Below are 22,887 nucleotides of genomic sequence, written 5' to 3' on the forward strand. Positions count from 1 at the left end.
ACCTTCATCGAACGCCAGCAGCAGAACATATTGAATGGCGGGGGAAGTGACATCCACAGAATGCAGCGGCAGTGCTGAATATATGCTTTGGTTTTCATTCTAATATAAAAAACTAATATTTTTACATTTTGTGAAGAAAATTTGAGTTTGCCTGTGCAGAAGTCACAGCCGTGTTGCTTGGGTGTTGGTCCAAGTCAAAAGCGCCCTCCCAGAGTCTCTATGGTATTCTGAACCCTGAATATGGCTTGATAATAATCAGAAATATTTATTGAGCTGCAAATCAGCATATTAGAATGACTCCTAAAGGATCATGTGACACTGAAGACTGGAGTATTGATGCTGAAAATACAGCTTTGATCACAGGAATAAATTATATTTAATGAATTCCATTTTACATTACTTTTCAAATATAAAGCAGTTATTTTATGTGTTAAACCAAGAGGAATTCATGGAACTTAAAATAAATGTATGGATATTGAAATTAAATGAAATATTTTATAATTACTTTTTAATTTAAAAAAATGTATGCAGTTTGAATATATACAATATATAAAGTACAGATGTAAATATCATGGTAGTACTGCATTTATTTTACGTTCGTTTTAATTTTAAAGGTAGAGTAGGCAATTTTCGGAGCGGCTAGCAATAGTAAGCTCTGAAGGCATGACATTCAAAACACATGAACGCACGCAGCAGATTCTGCAAAGCGTCACAAGACGAGAGACGGTGTTAAACTACCTCATGTCTCAAAGCACCAGTGGCGGCTGGTCAATAAAGGGCACTGGGGCGCCGCCCCCATCAAAATTACAGAAATATACATGTAGACATGTGCCGGTAAACGGTAATACGATATACCGCAATAATGAACATGCACAATATTGTTATCGTGGGCACTTCAAAATACCGTGAATAATTATTTATTACGAATTATTACGATTTTTAGAATGCATTTTAAGAATACTTTACCCATCAACCGTTTAAAATGAACAACACGTCAAAGAGGAACGCGCACTGATGTAAACAAACCCAACGTGCATGAATGGACTGAGCACATGGCGGAATGGGTGACGCTGAAGTGCACGTTCACTCTTTGACAGCAGAGGGCGCTGACGGAACAGCAGAAATGCAGCCGTTTCCCCGGTAACCCTCATAAACAAAACGATACTGTGAAAAGACTCGAGGCTATTCATTTTCAAACTTAAACATTTTATATTTTAATCTTGACTAAATTACATGCCCTAGATATTGTTTGAATATATTCTGACTGTTGTTCAGTCACACACTTTACAATAAGGCTCCATTATTTAACATTAGTTCATTCATTAATAAACTGACAATGAAAAATACTTCTAAAACATGTATTAATCTTAGTTAAATGTACATTTCAGCATTTAACAACACGTTATTAAAATCAAAAGTTGTAACTGTATTATTTAATGGACCTGAGCTAACACTAACTAACAGTTGCTTTTTTAAATTAACATTATCAAAGAAGAATAACTTCTGTAAAAATGTAGCTATTCATTCTTTGTTAATGTTAATGCATTAACTAGTGAGACATTATTGTAAAGTGTTATCTGTTGTTCTTTATAATACTTTTGCACTTAATCTGTTTTAAATATTTTTTTGTTTTTTTTGTTTACTTTATACATTTTTGTGTATTGCTTTATTGTATTTAAATGTTTGGTTCTTTTGTTATAAGAAAGTTTTTAAACCTGTTATAGTATGACAACACTTTTTTTGCAACTTATTTCAATATCGTGATAATACCGTATACCGTGATAAAAGCTTCAGCAATTAATCGCAACATGAAAATGTGATACCGTCACATGCCTATATACATGTATACAAAAATAATATAAAAGTGAAATAAAAATAAAATCGTTTACTCATACGATGTGCTGGCTGTTAGTAAGAGCCTCAGCATTTAATAAAAACTGGCTTTGATGGGTTAACTATTTTATATGTTCTTCAATATGTGTCATGCGGTTTCATGCGTGAGGGACGCCGGACAAATGGATGTCTATCTGAGTCTAAAAATATACGGGCAGCATGTGACCTGAAGCTGGTCTCTAATTGGTTCTTAAAGATCCTCCTCCGGACGCAGGTTGTTGCGTCCCTGGCGAATCAGAATTGGATGCGTGTTATTTTATCCAATCTGATTGGTTCTCGTCACCTGTCATTCAACTTTCCATTCTTGGCCACTAAAGCGAAAGTGCACAGGCGACACAGTCACTCCGACTCCGCCAAAACCTTTTTAGGATTATCAGTTTCGTAGAGATGGCAGCAGTTAAACCAAATTCTTTCACAAGGCGGAAGATCCCAAACCGGACCAATGCGATTTACAAATCCAGCACAGGCCAGTGACAGGACGCAGCTGCACTCTGAGCTCCACGTGCTTGTTATGAGAAACGTAAGTTAGGTGGCTGGCTGGATGTGTTGTTAGCAATGCCCTTTATTGCTTTCCCTGTCTTTTATTTCAAAGTGTCGGTACTGAAGTTTTGTGGACAACAACGGGGGTAAGAGACCTCAAATATCTACAACCCCAAATCAGAAAAAGTTGGGACAGTATGGAAAATGCAAATAAAAAACAAAAGAGGTGATTTCTAAATTTACTTTGACTTGTATTTCATTGCAGACAATATGAACACAAAATATTTCAAATAACTTCATGTCATTTGTAAATATGCATCCTTTCCTGTCATTCAGACCTGCAACACATTTCAAAAAAAGTTGGGACAGTAAAGCATTTACCACTTTGTAATGTTGCCATTCCTTTTCACAACACTTAAAAGACGTTTAGGGACTGAAGACACCAAGTGATAAAGTGTTTCAGGTGTAATTTTGTCCCATTCTTCCTGCAAACAAGTCTTAAGGTGTGACGCTTTTTTTTTTTGCGTTTTCCATACTGTCCCAACTTTTTCTGATTTGGGGTTGCAAAAAAAAGTGAGTTTGAATATCATTTGTGTTACCTTTTACAGACAGCCTTAATGAAAACAACAATGGATAATCTGTTTTTTCGGAGCTTGCAACAGGTCACCCATACTCGGCGCCATCTTGGTTCTAATCATATATTAGATTAGTTCGGGGCGCAATACTGTAACAAGATTGGCCCGTGATTCACCTCAGATCTTGAAAATAAATGAAACGAAACACCCATGCTAAAATGGTGTAAGATTTAGGAATTCGATATTGTACTTATCCATTTCATTGCGACTGCTGTCAGTGCGCTTGCAGAGAGCCCACCCACACGCTCTTCTGATTGGCTGTAATTTTTGATTGATTGATCTCGGGTCGAGTCTGGTTTAATGCTGAAAACCTTGTCACATTGCGCCTGGCTTTAGGCTCAGGCTGTTTAAATTTGCGTTTCAAAGCATAACTAACAAACGGCATCATGAGCTGTTTATTTCCCCTGCTTGTCTGAATTCCAGGGTATGGCATCTGCCATACTTTGCTATACGTAAACGCCGGCCCTGTTCAGAAGGCCTTTATTAACCCCCTGGAGCCATGTGGATTACTTTTATAATGGATGCCAGTGTTGTAGTCGAGTCACCAACTGTCGAGTCCGAGTCGAGTCTCGAGTCCCAGTGTTCCGAGTCGAGTCCAAGTCCGAGTCACCAAAGAAGAGTCCAAGTCGAGTCACCATTACCTGAGCTCGAGTCCGAGTCGAGTCCCGTGTTCGATAATACAGAAAAAATACAGAAAAAAATGTAATATTGTGATATATTATTACAATTTAAAATATTTGGTTTTCAATTTATTATACTTTAAATTATAATTTCAATTGTAATAATATATCATCACAATATTACTTTTTTTTTTCTCTGTATTTTTGATCAAATAAATCCAGGCTTGATGAGCAGAAGAAATATCTTTCAAAAACATTACAAATAGTTATGTGTCCAAACTTTTGGCCTGTAGTGTATGTCATTTCGGCAAATATATTTGAAAGGATTGTTTATTGCTGCTTCCATAGACACCATTGTGTATTTTACAAACTATAAATGTATTGTTTTGCTATAAATTATATGTATTTAAATATCTGAAATCTAAAATAAACATAAGCGGGATTAAGCTGAGCGCGTCCGTCTTTGGCTCAGCGCAGCCATTGCAGAAAGCAGTTTGAATCTGGCAGTTATTGTCACGTCACTGTACATTCGCTTCACTGTACATCGTCGACGTCTGATGCCAAATAGGCAGACATCGCCCAACCCTAGCTTCCTCTGTTTATTATCATATATGCATTAGGCAATAATAGTTTTTTTAAAGCTAATGTTAGCCAATGGAAAGCATTTTACTTGCTTTTCTGGGTGCATCCGTGACAGATGTCTGTTAAAGTTTGAAGTTGTCTCAGTCTTTTCCACAATTGTGCGATTACACACACAACATTTAGCGCTGCTCTTTTCAGCATTAGATGCAAAATCCGTGTAGGCGAACTTCACGACAAATGTCAACATTTAGCCCGCGAATAATGCACAAGAATGCGGCGTAAAGTGAGTGACGTCAGTCAGTGAGTGTGTTGTCAAGCAAGGAGAGCGAGCGGTAGCAGTGTCTGTGAGGGAAAAAATAGATCACGGCCGGTCTTGGGAGCCCGAAACAGGAAAAGTGTAACAACTTATATCAAATTTTGATAACCTATTTAGTCAGAAACAACGAAATTAATTTGATGAATGCTCGTGCGATTTTATATATCCTCGAGACTCGAGTCCAAGTACGAGTCATCAGTCCGCGAGTCCAAGTCGAGTCACGAGTCCAGAGAATAAGGACTCGAGTACTCCAACACTGATGGATGGATGCACTTTTTTTTTGTTCAAATTTTGGGCTGCCATTATAAAGCTTGGATTAGCCTGGACATTTTTCATTTTTGGGTGAACCATCCCTTTAACTTAGTGATTGCTATCAGGATGTGAAGAGACTTTCAACCAGCATAACAAAACATGTGTCTGGAACAAATCACCTACCCTGCCTTTGATACAGTTCTTCACAGGCTTCATTTGTATGCTGTTTCCCTTCCTTTTGATTCCGGGGTGAAATATCAAATATTTCATTATGGGATTCACCCTAAAAGTAATTTTATTTAGTCTATTTGACATGTAATTAAAGCAATTCCCAAAGTGTCAACAGCTTTCATGTTAAAATAAATGAAGCTCATAGTGTTTGTTAATTGTATTTGTATGATAAAATGTCCACCGAGGCAGTCGTTAAAATGTCCCACTAAAACTTCAGCCATTTGAGGACAATTTTTCCCTTGCAGGAGCACCCAGACTATGACCCTGCAGTGTGTCATGCATTCGTGCGGGACATTTGTGACACAACGTCCCCGTTTCCCTTCCCCCCTGAGAGTTTGGACATTATTCTGGTGGTCTTTGTGCTCTCTGCCATCCATCCAGCACGGTAATAAAGGTCAAATACACACACACATACACACACTCTCTCTCACACACACATATCTGGTTCACTATCTTTGTGGGGACTCTCCATAGACGTAATGGTTTTATATTGTACAAACTGTATATTCTCTCCCCTTACACTTATCCTAAATCTACCCATCACACACAACTACAGGCATTTTTACATTTTTAAAAAAAAACTCATTCCGTATTATTTATAAGCTTGTTTCCTCATGGGGACCTCAATTTAGTCCCTACGAGTCAGTGTGCATTCAGGTTCATACACACTGCATTCATACAAACACACACACACACTCATTATGTTAACACTGTAACACACTTTCCCAACATGCATCTGACATTAGAGCGTTAATATGCCCAGTGTCCATTACTGCCATCTCGTTTATAGCAGCCATTTCCATTACCTCACTCTTACATCCTTCAGCCAAATCCACCTATCGCAACATGTATTTAATATCTTTAAAATATTGAATATACTTTAAATATCATGAGAAGAAACATATGTTTTTATTTCACCATTGCGTCACCTTTACTTTTTAATATTTAGCGTTAATATACAAATGTATTATCCAGTCTATAGATTTATGTGGAAGGTTAAGTTAAAACATGATCGACTTTATTTCTCGGATTTATTTATGTGATAACCAGCGTTGTAGCTTCAGAAGTTATCAAAGACATCTTCAAACATAAACATGATCTTGAGCAATGTTATGGGAAATCGAGTGTTTGACATTGTCAGTTTACATATTTTACCACAGCTTGCAGAACCGTAGATGCTTTTCTCTTTTGTTTGCATTAGCAAAGTGTGCCTAGCCTCGCTTTGTACTCAGAGATGTTGAAGTAATGTTTCCACTTGTTCCTCATCAGATTCACAGATAAATTACTGAGTTTTACACGATATTGAGTCTGGAGGCCTTTTTTGAGTTATTTATACAGTGCACTTATTACAGCTTCAATCCCTCTAGACTGAGCTGAAGTGCCTTCATCAAGGTTACATGGTGATATAGCTTATGGGTAAACCTTTACAGGATTTGAATCTACTGATAGAAACTCAGATCTTAAGCCTCTCCATCAGAACAGTCATTTCAGGGAACGTGGCTGAACATAGTGCACATAATTGGCAGGGAATCCCTGTTTTTGCTTGAGCATTTGCATAAAAATCATCAAAAATACATATGTTAAATTAAATAAAATATAATAAAATACATACAAATTTTACTATTTTTAAGGCAACATTTTAATTTAACTTGATGCAAATTAGCTAAAAGAACAAAAACTGAAATACCAATTTAAACAGAAATATTTTTAAAAACTAATAAAAATAACAAAAACACAACAAAATTACTAAAACTTTACTTAAAATTAAAATGAAGACAAATAAAATAAAAACTAATTCAAAATATTAATAGAAGCTATAATAGTTTCCCAATGATACTAATACATGTGTTGGTGAGCTGGTACATTAATTTTTATAGCAAATTATAATTTCACCTTAAATCTGTTTTTAGGTTCTAAATCTGTTGAATTGTCTTTGGTTGAGTTGGCTTGATTGTTCACCCAAAAGTGTTAATCGTCTGTCATTTATTCACCCTCATGTCGTTCCAAACTCATTATTTAGCAGAACTTCTGTTTTTTCCACATACAACAGCAATTCATGCTGTCAAGATTCAAAAAGGACAAACTTGTCTCTATACAAATTATATGAAGAAATTGCAATTATATTCAAACATATGGAAGCTTAATAACATCTCTGTTATTCATGATGCTCCGATGGAGTGAGGACTCTATTGGAATTGTTCTGTCTATTATTCTTCTTCTCCGAAATGAATCGCATTTTTGAGGGCTTAAACATGCTCGAAAACTCATGAAACTTTGAATCAGAAGTGGCGAAAATTTACGTCTGATATGGGTCTCAGAATTAGGAAAAATGGCTTGATTGTGCCACCTACAAAATCTCAATTAAGAGCTGTTTGCGCTACGTTTCACGTACAAGCAAGTATGAAATCCGGTAGACTAGGCATGCAACAGCCCAATACCTACAAAAAAGTCCCAGGGAGCAAAATCGGAAACCCAACCGGAAGTGAGATATTTTGAATTTTCTGTGCAAACTTTCTGCAGTTCTTGCCATTTGCAGACATTGTACTTTAACAAAATCCTCCTATAGAGATTTAATCAGACCAACATCATATTTGCACAGTCTAATCCAAACGCCTTGGTGAAGTTAAATTGTGAAGATCTAAAAGGAACACGCTGACTTTTTGGGACTTATTCACCGTATCCCCCAGAGTTAGATAAGTCCATACATACCATTCTCATCTCTGTGCGTGCCATAACTCTTAACTTCCGTCAACATGACCAATCCCAGATAGCAGACCAACACTGAATCATCGTTGAATCATTGTTAATGCATCAACTAAAATATCATTGAATCAATGTTGAAATTTAACATTGATTTTTCATCAGGTTTGCACCCTGAAATAATGTTATTTCAATGATGAAAAATAGATCAAGATGGGCTTAAAATCAATATTTTTCAACTAAAATGAAATCACTTATTTAACACTGAATCAACATTGAATCAATGTTAAAGGGTTAGTTCACCCAAAAATGAAAATTCTGTCATTAATTACTCACCCTCATGTCGTTCGACACCCGTAAGACCTCCGTTCATCTTCGGAACACAAATGAAGATATTTTTGTTGAAAGCTGATGCTGAAAAAGGCTTCAGATAGGCCTCCATTGGCATTCAGTACATTTACACTCACAAGACCCATAAAAGGCACTTAAAACGTTGTTACAAAGTCCATCTCACCACAGTGACTCTACAATAATTTTACGATGCGACGACAATAGTTTTTGTGCGCAAAAAAAAAATCAAAATAACACCTTTCATCCAACTTGTTCTTGTCTTCCGTGTGTGCCTCCACGACGCATGCGCGAGAATATGACGTAGCGCCGGGGTTCGGGAATCCATGAAATGCACACTTTAGCCCAATTTTGAGCACTACGCCGAGACCTAAAGCACGATCAATGTAGAATCCAACAGCTTAGATACGCGCGTCTTCCTCTACTTGTAAACAAATCGCTTCTGGGTCATGTGTCCGAACGCCGGATCTGCGTCATATTCTCGCGCATGCGTTGTGGAGGCACACACGGAAGACAAGAACAAGCTGGATAAAGGTGTTATTTTGATTTTTTTTTGCGCACAAAAACTATTGTCGTCGCATCGTAAAATTATTGTAGAGCCACTGTGGTGAGATGGACTTTGTAGCGACGTTTTAAGTGCCTTTTATGGGTCTTGGGAGTGTAAATGTACTGAATGCCAATGGAGGCCTATCTGAAGCCTTTCTCAGCCATCAGCTTTCAACTAAAATATCTTCATTTGTGTTCCGAAGATGATCGGAGGTCTTAGGGGTGTCGAACGACATGAGGGTGAGTAATTAATGACAGAATTTTCATTTTTGGGTGAACTAACCCTTTAATTCATTAATCAAATTATCATTGAAACAATGTTGATATTTAACATAGATATTTCATCAGGTTTGCACCTTGAAATAATGTTATTTCGACAATGAAAAATAGAATACAGATGGCCTGATATTTTTTCAGCTTACTATACTTTATATAGTATATTACTTCAGCAAACACTATAAAATCAATCTTGCTTTATGAACAGCAGGATTCTATGCCAGTTAATTTTCATGTATGGCTGCAATTGATATGATTTTGAATCAAAAAGTCACTCAAAGTAAACAACATCCTTCAGTTTACATGCAAATGTATTTATTTATACCCCCACAGTTTCAACAGGAAATCTCACATTGACTTAAAACTATTACATCTGAATTTATAACACAAGTGAAAAACATGACAACCTGCATCTGCAAAATGGAAGTAAATTCAAATGGAAACTCGCCAATAAAGACAGAAATGGGACAGTACTACTGAAAGAAATACTCGGAATACTCTAAACTCAAGGGTTTCCACCACAAGCAATGCCCCCAAGCCTTTTAGGGGCGTAACAGAGCCATTTTTGCACCGTCCCAGCAAAGATCAACTCTGATGCCTCCTTTTTATCAGCATTCACTTGTAATGCACCTAAAACAACAAGATGTTAGTAAATATTTGGAAATGTGACTAATTATACATTACAAATGTACTACAAAATGAAGTGAAACTTGAAATGTGATCAAAATCTTTACATTCCAGTTAAAACACGCTGAATTTAAATTATATTTTAATAAATTGTATTATGGACGTTTCCCTTTAAAGCACATGCAGACACAGGAGGAATGAATGGAAAAGCAAGGTGAAAATATCTTCAAATATCTATCTAGTTTTATCTATTATTAATACTGTTTTTAATAATAAATAATATTAAATAAACAAATAAAGTGTGTAAGTGAACAAGTAAATCAATAATCAAGTAGCTAAATGAATAAAAGAGGAGCTGGAAAGGCTACACAGTGGTTTGGAAGAGATTATCCATTTTACAACAAACTGGAGGTGCAGCAGTTTGCTAAATTTCTGCAGTTTGATATAGCTGCCTACAGAACTTAAAGATCTCACTATTCTTTCGTTTTCTTTCTTGCTGTATTAAAGATTATATTGGAATTCAGTAATTGTTGTCGGCCCTCGTGAGCTAATCGCACAGCTGAAGCAGAGCTACTGATTGTCCCATTTCCCCTCACCGCCAACAGGGCAATCAGGTAGCTCTGCTTCAGCTGTGCGATACCCGCACGAGGGGCGACCAGAAGAACATCCCAGAAATGTATCCGACCATCCGATCGCCTCTCGTTTCTCCCTGTACACTGGACAAATATGGGATATGATTGATTAATAAATGCACACACAATTATCCATGAACTTGATACATTTTGTAGATAGTTTTATTGTCCACAAACACATGCCTTTCAACTTGTGTGTATTAAATACAGAATTACATAAATGTGCAGCATTTTGTACAAATAGACATAATTGTGAATGCAAAACTTCGATTTTGTATTAATGTTGGTCAGAATCTTTGCGTGCAACGAGTAAGATGTGCATTTGTGGATCCGGTGCCGCACATGTATTCATTGACTCGTTTGTGAGTCGATCCTATTGTCTCAAAATCCAAATGAATCAAATAGGATCAACTCACAAATGAGGCAATGAATGCATGCGTGGCACCTGATCCACAAAAGCACATCTTACTCGTTGCACGCACTTTCTTTTACTGTCTATAGCCCTATTCGCACAGGATTAGTATTATCTGGGGACATCTGGTGATTTGTAATAATTGCAGAGAATGTCTGTGATCTTAATCCTGTGCGAATCGGCCATGTCAGTAATATGTAAAGTAAAAATTCCCCCGCAAATGTCCTACCATATTTCGCCGAACACGAGGTCCAGTGATAATATTAGTCCCGTGCGAATCGGCATCTCTGTGATTTGGCCGGGATTTGGCGGATCGTATATAATTTTTGCAAGGTTTTTGTGTCCTGTGCGCATTTTTATTTTTATCTTTCACGAAGAATGGCGCTAGGCTGATTTATAATGCGCACCGTTATGAATTCCTGTGCGGCCGCGCGGATTATACTTTCACTTTAGAATGAGCAATTTGGGAGTAAATTGCTTGAATGGTGTGTTTAATATTATTCTTAATGAAAAACACAAAAACAGAACAGTACAATGACTAACTTGCTTAAATGGGCGCTTTTACATTTAGCTTTGAAACTGAATCTTCCACCGTATATTGTTATTATATTGCTCAGTTCAGTTTTGAATTGTAGCGTCTGTTCTCTAACTGAACTAAATTATTTTTATTACTATAAAACAATCAAAATAATATCGATACGACTGTTTATAATTTCACACAGCTATATCTATAACGAAAAAAACAATTACAAGTCTTGACATCATATCCGGGAGATAAGTCAGTAAATTAGAGTAAAATCACAGCTTATCCCGTGCGAATGCGCCACGCAAAACTCAGATGGGGGAGTAATTTCTAAATCACACGAGGTCCCCAGATAATACTAATCCCGTGCGAATAGGGCTTAAGGTTGCACGCACAAATTAATAATTTTGATTCTTAAATCATGCGTACACCTCACAAAAAACAACGCACGACAAAGCTGAAAATCATCCCGACCCAAATAAGAGTTGCACGAGTCAGAAACTGAAATTCAATGTATTAAAGAATATCCTGGCCATTGGTTGTGTAAGGAGGGCGTTCACGTGACTCTATTAACATCGCAGTTCACTCTGACTCGCCCAGCAGAAGCACACAAGTTGTAAGAAATAAAGATAAATTAAAACAGGAAATTAAAACTGAGATGAATTGTATTAATCTTTTTGTACTTACCTCTAAAAAACACTGTCGCTGTCCTGTCTCTGTCTTTTTCACGCTTGAAGTCTGTTAAAGGGTTAGTTCACCCAAAAATGAAAATTCTGTCATTAATTACTCACCCTCATGTCGTTCGACACCCGTCAGACCTCCGTTCATATTCGGAACACAAATGAAGATATTTTAGTTGAAAGCTGATGCTGAGAAAGGCTTCAGATAGGCCTCCATTGGCATTCAGTACATTTACACTCACAAGACCCATAAAAGGCACTTAAAACGTCGTTACAAAGTCCATCTCACCACAGTGACTCTACAATAATTTTACGATGCAACGACAATAGATTTTGTGCGCAAAAAAAATCTAAATAACGACTTTATTCAACCTCTTCTTGTCTTCCGTGTGTGCCTCCACGACGCATGCGCGAGAATATGACGCAGATCCGGGGTTCGGGAATCCATGAAATGCACACTTTAGTCCCATTTGAGCACTACGGCGAGACCTAAAGCACGATTAATGTAGAATTCAACAGCTTAGACACGCGCGTCTTCCTCTGCTTGTAAACAAATCGCTTCTGGGTCATGTGTCCGAACGCCGGATCTGCGTCATATTCTCGCGCATGCGTCGTGGAGGCACACACGGAAGACAAGAACAAGTTGGATAAATGCGTTATTTCTATTTTTTTTGCACACAAAATCTATTGTCGTTGCATCGTAAAATTATTGTAGAGTCACTGTGGTGAGATGGACTTTGTAACGACGTTTTAAGTGCCTTTTATGGGTCTTGTGAGTGTGAATGTACTGAATGCCAATGGAGGCCTATCTGAAGCCTTTCTCAGCCATCAGCTTTCAACAAAAATATCTTCATTTGTGTTCCGAAGATGAACGGAGGTCTTACGGGTGTCCAACGACATGAGGGTGAGTAATTAATGACAGAATTTTCATTTTTGGGTGAACTAACCCTCTAAGCCGTGCTTTGATCTGAAGGTGCATTACCGCCACCTACTGGATTGGATTGTGGCGCATTCGATCTGTAGGGGAAAATATTCAAATTCTTTATTAACCCTGTATTCTTTTGATAAATAATTAATGAATTAAATAAAATAAATTAATTAAATGTAAATTATACATGATTTTTAAAATAATAATAATAATAATAATAGCCTACATTTTATAAATTTAAAACAGGCTATGATTTATATAACTGGATGACCACAAGAATTAAGGACTCTGTGACAGTCATTATATATCTCTCTGCATGTGCTGTAGCTAGTCGAAAACACTAGAGGATTGGAGATGTTTTCCATGATGGAGGAGATTTTAAAACAATAATTAAAACATTAATATCAATAATATGCCTACTAATAATAATCAACTGGTTTGTACCATTGAGTTGAATTTATGGTAGGAGTTCTTTGTTAATCCACACACTCGTTGGTGGAGATTCATCCTTTGAGGAGAATGAATGTGCTCACATTTCACAGAAATGTACCCAATTGTTTTGGATTTGCTTTAACATGTTGAATGATGGGACAGATAGATTGACAGTAAGCCTCACCAGTGGGGAATTAAGTTGACCAAAAATCAACATTGATTCAATGTTTGTCTTTTCAACACTGAAAAGCATTGAATTTTCAACATTGGTCCACAATTTTTTTAGCATCGAATTTTCAACATTGATCCAATATTACTTAGCATTGACGTTTCAACCTCAACCAAATTGATGATTCTGATGGAATTTCAACATTGACTCAATGTCACAATGCTATCTGGGATGTGACAACCTGAGAGCATAGTTCATAGCCATATTGGTCTTGCCAAATCGCAACTTTTCATTTTCCGTCGGTCTTAGTACACGATGTAACTATACACATGTATGTTGGTGTTATTTTGTCACTTATTGAGCAGTAGGCTAGCTGGAGCCATTTACCTCCAGTCTTTGTGCTAAGCTAGGCTAGCGGTGGGTGCGTCAGACAGAGTTATGGCACGCACGGAGATGAGAATGGTATGTATGGACTCTGGGGGTTAGATACAGCGAATAAGCTTAAGTCCCAAAAAGTCAGCGTGTTCCTTTAAGTTTTCCCTGAAGGGCGTGTCCGTGGCGGCCTGACAAAATTCGATGTTTCGCCATGAAACAGGAAGTTGTTGTAATTCAAGCATACAATGTCCGACCCACACTTCACATGTTTGATAAGTGCCCTGGCATGAAGACATCTACATGCCAAAATTTTGTTATAGTCATTGCGCCACCAGCTGGTAGCAGGAAGTGCGGCAAATACAAATGACTGATACAGTCCTCCTATTTTTATACACTTAAATGCAAATTGTCCACGGTGCTCTGTTTTCCTAAAGCCACTGGGTGGTGTTGGCACGGGTGCGAGGGCCCTTTCATCGCTGCTTGCAGCTTCAATTAAATATGAATCTTCTTAAACACCTCTAACCCTTCTGGTTTCCTTCAGCAGAGCTCAAGGTGTGGTGAAGAGTTTGGCTGGACAGCTGAAGCAGGGCGGAATCGTGCTCTTCAGAGACTATGGCAGATATGATCTGTCACAACTAAGATTTAAGAAAGGTGATTGTCTTTTTATTACCTAATAAATATATATATATTAGGGATGCAACAATACAGTTTGTCCACGGTTCAATACATACCTCGGTTTTTACCCATGGTTTTCGGTTCGGTTCGGTTCTGATGGCTTGTCACATACATTTTTTTGTTATTCTATTCTTAGGCGACAGGAACAGCAAGAGGTTAAAGAGAAAAAAGACTATTCTTTTATTGCAATACTCTTTCTTTATTTTACTTAAAATAATTGAAAAACCTTACTTAAACTTAAAACTTTACTTTAAAAAAAAAACCTTGTACACATTCCTAGTGTATTGGATAATATAAAATAAATATATATATATAAAGATTTACACTGGCAGCTCAGAGCTGTACAGCAGCATTTAAGTATGAAATTGAATGAATGAATGTAAAAATAAAACACTACATAGACGTCACTATAAAATATACATTGATTCTTATTAAAGCTACTGTATTAGTTTTTCAGTCAAGAGTAGTGAGTGATTTTCTGTCTCTTGTTGTTGTATTAACATTAAAGGGATAGTTCACTCAAAAATGAAAATTCTGTCATCGAGAAATGAATACAGGTTTGAAACAATATTAGTGTGAGTAAATAATGACATAATTTTAGAGGTGAACTGTCCCTTTAAGGACCGCGTGCTCACTGGCTGCGCTGCTGTCAATTTAAGACCTCTACACATCTAATATACAGACACGATTGCGATTTTACTTTCACTTTAGACATAACCGACTGTGTTTATGTTAACCTTGTGTGTATTTGACAGTATTAACGCAGTAAGACGACTACTTAGTTCAGTATTCACGTGTTTGACAGGCGTTTAGAGCGCGCGCTCGGAAAAGCGCTTGTTAAAACCGCGCACGCGAATGAAACCGGCAAGGCTTTAAAACGCAATGCATAATGAACTTTCGTGAATGTGAATAACTATAGTGTTCCGTGAGTATAACTCTACCACTAACCTGTGATGTGAATGTATGTCGCGTTGTTCAGTATTGGGATGGAGGCAAATTATAGAATTTGTAGAAAAATAATTAATTAAATGCGAAACCGAAAAAAACGCAATTCCCAAGCGCGTATTGAACCGTGAATGCCGTACCGAACGGTTCAATATTATATTGAGAATTGTGGCATCCCTAATATATATATATATATGTCATGTGTTAGCTGTGAATGTTCAAAACAGATCCAGACCCTTTTTATTCTATTTAAAATGCATATTAAACCAGTTTCATTGTATGGAGGTGTGCACATACACACACTGTATATACACACACTTTTCCTCTCATGCCCAGTCACATTAGCATTATGACTTGCCTCTTGTCCCCTTTTATCTACACTAAATTAATTAGCATTAATTAATATTATTACAAAATCCATTATTACAGTGATTCAATTTTAATTGACATCCAAATCATCCATACAATATACAACACTGTCAATAGACAACGCTTTATGTTTTCTTTCCTTAACCCCTTAACTGTCACCCCCCTTTTTGAGAATAGACATGAAAATACACTATCGAAACTTAAAGTGCTATAATTCAAGAATGCTTTGGAATATAGACCTACGTTTGGTCTTGTGCGGCAGACTATTGGTGAAGTGAAAGCAATTCAAAATATGAAAGTATGAAAAAGTTATGGAAGTTTAAATTTACTGTAAATGAAAAATACTGTACTAAATATTTTTTATTTTATATAAAATATATATTTTACAAAACAATTTACTCTAAAATTACTATTAAATCAAAGTCATATGTCTAACCAAGTTGTGTTCCAAATTTGAAGTTGATATCACAAAACTGTAAGTTCCCATGAGATTTTGTTTAGGCGCTGTACCAAAAACAGCCACCGGGTTTCATTTTTGATGCAATTTCTTGTAAATTTCCATCACAAAACAGTCACCAAATATGGAACCTTGAGACTCAGACCTTTCCGATGATATGCGTTTTGTCAAGATTAGAAAAAATTTGGATTATAAAGTCATTCAAATAAATGTTGTAATATGAAACATGACACCGCCCACTAGGGGAGGAGCCCGCTAGAATAATTACGAGTACCGTTTCCATGGTAACGCAATGTCAGATTTCAAAACGGTTTTCACAGGATGAATTTTGAGTTCGTAAGCTTTCAAATGATACCGAATTTATGATAATTACTAAAATATATGATAAAAAAAGAGCGCCAGGGGTTAAAAAATAACTGAATGTGTTAAGCCTCTAATTATGAATTATTATTATACATTTTTTATTATTTTAACATTCATCCTCAGCACCCGTACCTGTCAAAAAAATCCTTCCCTCTTGGGTCAAAATGACCCGAAGCTTTTTTATATTTTATTTTATTTACCTCTAAATGACTAGATTTTATCAATAATTAAATTTAATACTATAATTTTAGCACATTCTTAAAATCTTAAACTCTCCATTACATGCAAAAACTTGTTAAAACAGCTCAAAAAGTCTCACATTGGGTGTCTCTACCGAACTCTTGTGAAAAAAAAAAAATATATATAACATGATATTTCACGACTCTTGTCAGTAACAGGAGCAAATAAACTGTTAGCCTGACTCCTATTTCTTCCGTTCTTCCGTTTCCAAAATAAAAGTTTGTGATTACATAATATATGTGTGTGTACTCTGTACTGTATATAATTATTATGCATATATAAATACACACATACATGTATATGTTTAAGAAATATTTGTTATTTATATATAAAATATTTATATATAATATAAATTATATTGATATACAGTATATATATATATACAAGCAAATATGTCTTAAAAATATACATACATGTATGTGTGTGTATAATACACCGTACACATACATATGTCACCTTAAATTTTTATTTCACAACACAATTTTATTTCTTTTCATAACATGGATTGCTTCAAAGCAGCTTTACAGTGATGATGGGAAATTAATTTTGTATTAGATGAAAAGCTAAAGTAAGTTTTTGATTAATCTCTGTTGTAAAAACTACAAATACAAGACATTTATTTTCTTAACACTACATTGTAACTGTAGTCTAGGCCAGAGGTTTTCAAACTGGGTCACAGAGTGGGTCCTGCAAAGTCATCTAGCTGCAGCTAAATTTGCGTTTCAGTGAATGACACAAACATTTCAGTCTAGGGCTGCATGATATGCCAACTAGAGCCTGACCGATATGGGTTTTTGGGGGTGAGGTCAATATTAGGGAGTAAAATAAGTCCGCTATTAATATATCGGCTGATATTCTTCATTTTTATTATAGTAGAATACCAGTCAAAAGTGAACATGAACAACAGTTCTTTCCAGGTCACTGTATAAATATAGATTAACCATTATTAAAAGTTATTCAGTCAAGAGCAGTGAGTGATTTTATGTAAACACAAACTTTTATTTTGGATGCGATTAATCGTTTGACAGCCCTTATAAAATCATTTTTGGTGAAGTTTTTCTAATTATACTGAAGTGTCAGACATTGACTGTTAGTAAGGGGGGGAAAACAAATAAAACCTTGAAGAATATTTATTTGAAAATAATAAAATATGCAGTTGTTCTGCATTGTAAATGTGTTCAAGTCTATCCACTTTGTATCTGACTGATTTTTATTTGAAAAAAATGAAGAAAAAAAAACATTGCCCGTTATATGACCCCCCATTCATTTTAATGGGATTTCCTAGGTGTGTGTGTGTGTGTGTGTGTGTATGCATGTGAGTGTCTTCTGCATGTGTGTGTGTGTGTGTGCGTGTGTGTGTGTGTGTGTGTGTGTGTGTGTGTGTGTGTGTGTGTGTGTGTGTGTGTGTGTGTGTGTGTGTGTGTGTGTGTGTGTGTGTGTGTGTTTGTTCTGGGTTGTGCCAGATTTTTTATATTATTTGACAAATTAAAGAAAAAAATCCTCTCCTTCTACCAATTCCTATAGGGGGGTCAAATTGACCCGAGAGGGAAGTATTTGTTACTATTATTACTACTTTATTATTTACAAACTTGTTTACTACCTTTTTTTGAGTGTGTATTGTGTTTTCCAAGTTCAAGTGTGACAAAATTCCCAGAGTCTTGTACCACTCTGATGAACACTCAAATAAAAAGTAAAAAAAGATAATTAGGGGCCAAGCACCGAAGGTGATTCGATTTCTTATTATTCCGCCATTGGAGTCTATGGCATCCCATAGAACCGCTTGCGTGAAAGTTATGAAATGTGGTACACTGATAGAGGTCAGTACCAATAGTAACCACACCAAATTTGGAGTCTCTAACTCATTCCCTCTAGCGCCACCACCTGTCCAAAATTTCACTCATATTTATGCTAATAACTTTTGAACCCTAAGGGCTAGAAACAAAATTATTTTTTCCTATTTTTCCTGAGCTCATGATTCGATTGTACGGAGCCCCTAAAGGGATGTGGTGGTGGAAAAATCCACCACGCGTTCCCTTGCAAAACTTTTGCGTTCCCCCGAGAAACTTTGCGTTCCCTCGCAAAAATATTTACGTTCTCAAACAGCTCAGTATGTCAACAATGAAGCGGTTAGAGTTTTATTTTGAACTTGGGCTTAAGTGTAAATAAATACAGTCAGTGCTTAGTTCGGAGTTCAGTAGTTGGCAAAGTATTCACAAATTTGAACTTCCCGGATCAATAACTCGTGAGCTAAAAACGTTGTTAAAACACAAATGACACCTCTTTAATGTAGACAACGAGCTGCAACATAACTTTCCTCAAAACGAGGCTTATAATATGCGAGACAAGTAAAAAGGGACCGTCTGCAAAGTGCAAAACCCGAAAGGAGTTACTAAAAAATAGGCAATAACAATTCAGTTTACACATCAATGCTCTCCTACTACAATATACTAATACAGTATACAGTGTAATGCCATCAAAATCAGCAAGTAATTATCATACAAAAGCTATGGTTGCAACTTGCAACTACTGTATTTTGGCTGGGTACCAACATCATTTGTGTAAAGAATAGGCCCATGGCTATGTGCTATTACTTGCCAAACTAAGCGTTGTAGTATAACCAGCAGGAGAGCGTGATGTGTGAACTGAATTTGGTGACAGTATGGCTACAGTGCATTTCAGTGAAGTTAGCTGGATATTTTTCATAATAAATTATGTTCAAACTCATGCAGATTTTATCAAACTAAGTGTTTTTATCAAACTAAGTGACCATTGATGTGTAAACTGAATTTGGAGACACAGTGTGTAACATTGAAGTTAATGACTTGTAGTAGGTTATACGCTTTTCGGTTTTGCACTTTGCAGACGGTCCCTTCGGACTTGTCTCTCAGCCGCCCGCTCATATAGACCAATTTATATTATAAGGCTCGTTTTGAGGACAATTAGGTTGCAGCTTGTTGTCTACGTTAAAGAGACATTGTGTTTTAACAACGTTTAGCTCACAGAACTCATTGAACTAAGCACTGACTGTATTTATTTATAGCCTAAAGCCTAAGTCCAAGTTCAAAATAGCCTAACTCTAACCGCTGAATTGTTAACGTACTGAGCTGTTTGAAACGGCCCGTGGGACATCTATCTTTGCGTGGGAACGCAAAGTTTCTCGGGGGAACGCAAAAGTTTTGCGAGGGAATGCAAACGATTTGGAAAAAAAATATCCAATTTTTTTTCCACCCCCACGTCCCTTTAGGGGCTCCGTACGATTGCACCCTATGACGTTCGTCCAATTGTCAAATCGTTTTCGATAAACGTGCGAACAAATTTTATGTAGCGGTTGCGAAAATACACATAAGGATATCTCCACAACGCTTTATCGTATTCAAACCAAACTTGAAACATGTCATCACAAGCATGACCTGAGGCAACATGAAGCGTTTCGGCGCAGCGCCACCTACTGGTCTGGAGATACAAAAAAATGCCTATTTTTGCTTATAACTTCTGAACCATTTGTCCAAAAAGTTGTCTCCTTAGATTCTTAGATCATGCCGAGTCAACTGATATCCAATTTTACCATATCGGCCATTTTGGCTGTCTGCCATTTTGAATTGTGTGCTAAAATGCTGTATTTTATGAACACATGAACTGATTGTTACGAAACTCGGTATGGGTCATCAGCACGATGCCCTGAGAAGTTTTGAAACAGCGCCACCTAGTGGAGGATTTTTTCCCCCCAAATGCTTATAACTTTGGGTGTGGTTGACTTATTTTCATGGGAGTAACTTTTTTTGTCTCCTTGCCGAGTCCAACGATACCAGACTTGCCAGGTTTCGGCGTATGGTTTGTGCAGCGTGGTAATTTAGCTAGTCTGATTGAGACAAAACCAGCGTCAGAAGTTCAAAAACATAGGTCCATAGCTATTCACTAATGTCCAAATGTCAAAATACTGAAGTCAGGTGTCAGTAATTTTTTACTCTTTATATATATATATATATATATATATATATATATATATATATATATATATATATATATATATATATATATATATATATATATATATATATATATATATATATAGGCTATTTTTCATATAAATGTCTATAACTCCAAAACGAAATGAGATATTTTCACCAAAATTGACACAAAAATGTATGGGCTCACTCCGAGGACACATAAAAAATGGTGGTATTGTGCCTCTTGGTGGCGCTATAATAGAACAAAACATGAAATTCCCATAGACTACAATGCATTTTTCAGCCTTTTTGCCTAAAATCATCTTAAAATGTGTTTAATTGCTCATTGCTGCAGTTGATCTGACACTCCCAGCCTTTTTGGCATGTCTTGTCTTCTTCTTTGCGCTTGGCCCTGATAATGGCAGCTATATCTTCTCATAGATTTAACAAAAACAACATCAAACTTGATTGTGACTGATTCTTGAATAGCCGTGCATGACCACTGATCCACTTTCTACAGGTCAATGTTTGTCTGAAAACTTCTATACGCGACAGGATGGAACCTGTGTGTATTTCTTCACAAAAGGTAGAACCGTTTCAGCAGATTCCTTACGTAATATTTTTGGGTTCCATGCAGTTTTTTGGCTTGCATAAACACCTATTCATGCTGAATCTACTCATGCCCTCCACAGATGAGGTTCATCATTTGTTTTCTAATGCTGGTTTGGAGGAGATTCAGAATTTGGAAGACCGAAGACTGCAGGTAAACAGAGGAAAGAAGGTGGTGATGCACAGAGTGTGGATGCAAAGCAAATACCGGAAGCCTTATCTGATTCCAGCATCTGTCAAGCAGACTGAGCTCTACACAAATGGAGTCTTATGAAGATTTTAAAGGACATTACCTTTGTGATAGACTTCAGGTATAGTACATGATGGAGATCACACTACAAAAACGTCAGAAAGCAATCCTTGTGTTCATTTTAACTTCTGATGTGCCGCTTTTGGCCTTTGTCAGGTTTCAATAAAACGGAACAGTTGCTCCCTTTGTAATGAATGCATTGTCTTTGCATTATTAGTTATTTGAGTGAATGTACATTAGAGTTCTGAAAGTTAACAGCCGCTCTTCTAAAAGTCACCTTATAGAGACCACATTACCATCGCATACATGATATGATTTAAGTCCTAAAAAGATATATTGTGTACTGCCATGCCATTTTACTATTTTTACAACAAAATATGCAAACTGTTCATTCTCACTGAAGGGCCAATTCTCTTCCATCTTGATAGTGTCACAAAAGGTTTTACTTTATTTTGTTCTTTAAACATGTATTTGTATTTTCTCAGGCTTTTATAAAATTGTTTAAGATTTATATTGAATATTATTTGTAATGTTTGCAAAGAAATGCCTAGAAATAAATGCAATTTTTTTCAAATTATTTGAGATTTATTTCACAAATATGCTTCACAGTCATAATAATTATACAATTTATATGATGTTTATATGATAAATGTCAGTAGGCCTATACATTTATTATTTTTTGGATTAAAATATCCAAAAACCACTAAAACAATGTTATATATTTTGTTGTACTTACATTATCCCAAATGTTTCCAAGAATGTTTAATTCCAGAGAAATAAGCAATTTTAACCAGGACCCTGAACCGTGTCCGTGCGCCACCTATTAAGGACATCATACCCGTGTTACCCTCGATTTCTGGTTTTATTCTGTAGAAATCATGGAAACATCAAAGTTGCTTTAATATATGTGTTTTATTCAACAGGTGAGCAACTGTTTGGATACATTCATGGACAGAAAACGAATAATTGTTATACAGCTATTCAACACATTTAGTCTTATTGTTTAAATCTGGTTTTCTTGATTTACCGCGAGTACCATGTTTTATCATGCCTGATATCGATCTCTCACTGCAGTGTGAACAAGTGTCTCACAGTAGCCACCGAGTGAACGCACAGAGTAGTTTTATAACATAACTTTCAACACACTACTCAAATGTATCTAATGTGATAAACAGCGCTGCGTTACTCCACATATGCATGAGTGGAAGAAGAGGAAGTGTCGTCTGCGGCATAATAAAAGCGTCCCATGAAATCAAGGCGTCATCAAGCTACGCCTTTGTTTTGAATAGGCGACCTCTAGTGGTAAAAAATTACATTTTGTGGCTTTAAGAGTGGAAATAAATGTTGTGGTGTTATTTCCATCAATTTTTGCTCA

General features: G+C 36.4%; 1 protein-coding gene across 3 annotated transcripts in view; it reads left to right on the top strand.

Moving 5' to 3' along the window:
* mettl8 (methyltransferase 8, methylcytidine) overlaps positions 1 to 22,084 on the top strand; it is a 33,265-nt gene extending 11,181 nt beyond the window's left edge. For 2 of the 3 annotated variants that reach the window (XM_079822055.1, XM_079822053.1), the window contains 4 exons: positions 5,255 to 5,394; positions 14,202 to 14,308; positions 21,174 to 21,239; positions 21,346 to 22,083. In XM_079822055.1, the coding sequence (XP_079678181.1) occupies positions 5,255 to 5,394; positions 14,202 to 14,308; positions 21,174 to 21,239; positions 21,346 to 21,536 (504 nt within the window). In that variant the 3' untranslated portion in view covers positions 21,537 to 22,083. Of the gene's footprint in view, positions 1 to 5,254; positions 5,395 to 14,201; positions 14,309 to 21,173; positions 21,240 to 21,345 lie in introns of all 3 variants that reach the window. The other variant, XM_079822054.1, reaches the window with a different exon arrangement.
* The last annotated feature ends 803 nt before the right edge of the window (positions 22,085 to 22,887 follow it).

The sequence above is a fragment of the Gobio gobio genome, assembly GCF_949357685.1.
Source record: "Gobio gobio genome assembly, chromosome: 7".
Classification (NCBI taxonomy): Eukaryota; Metazoa; Chordata; class Actinopteri; order Cypriniformes; family Gobionidae; genus Gobio; species Gobio gobio.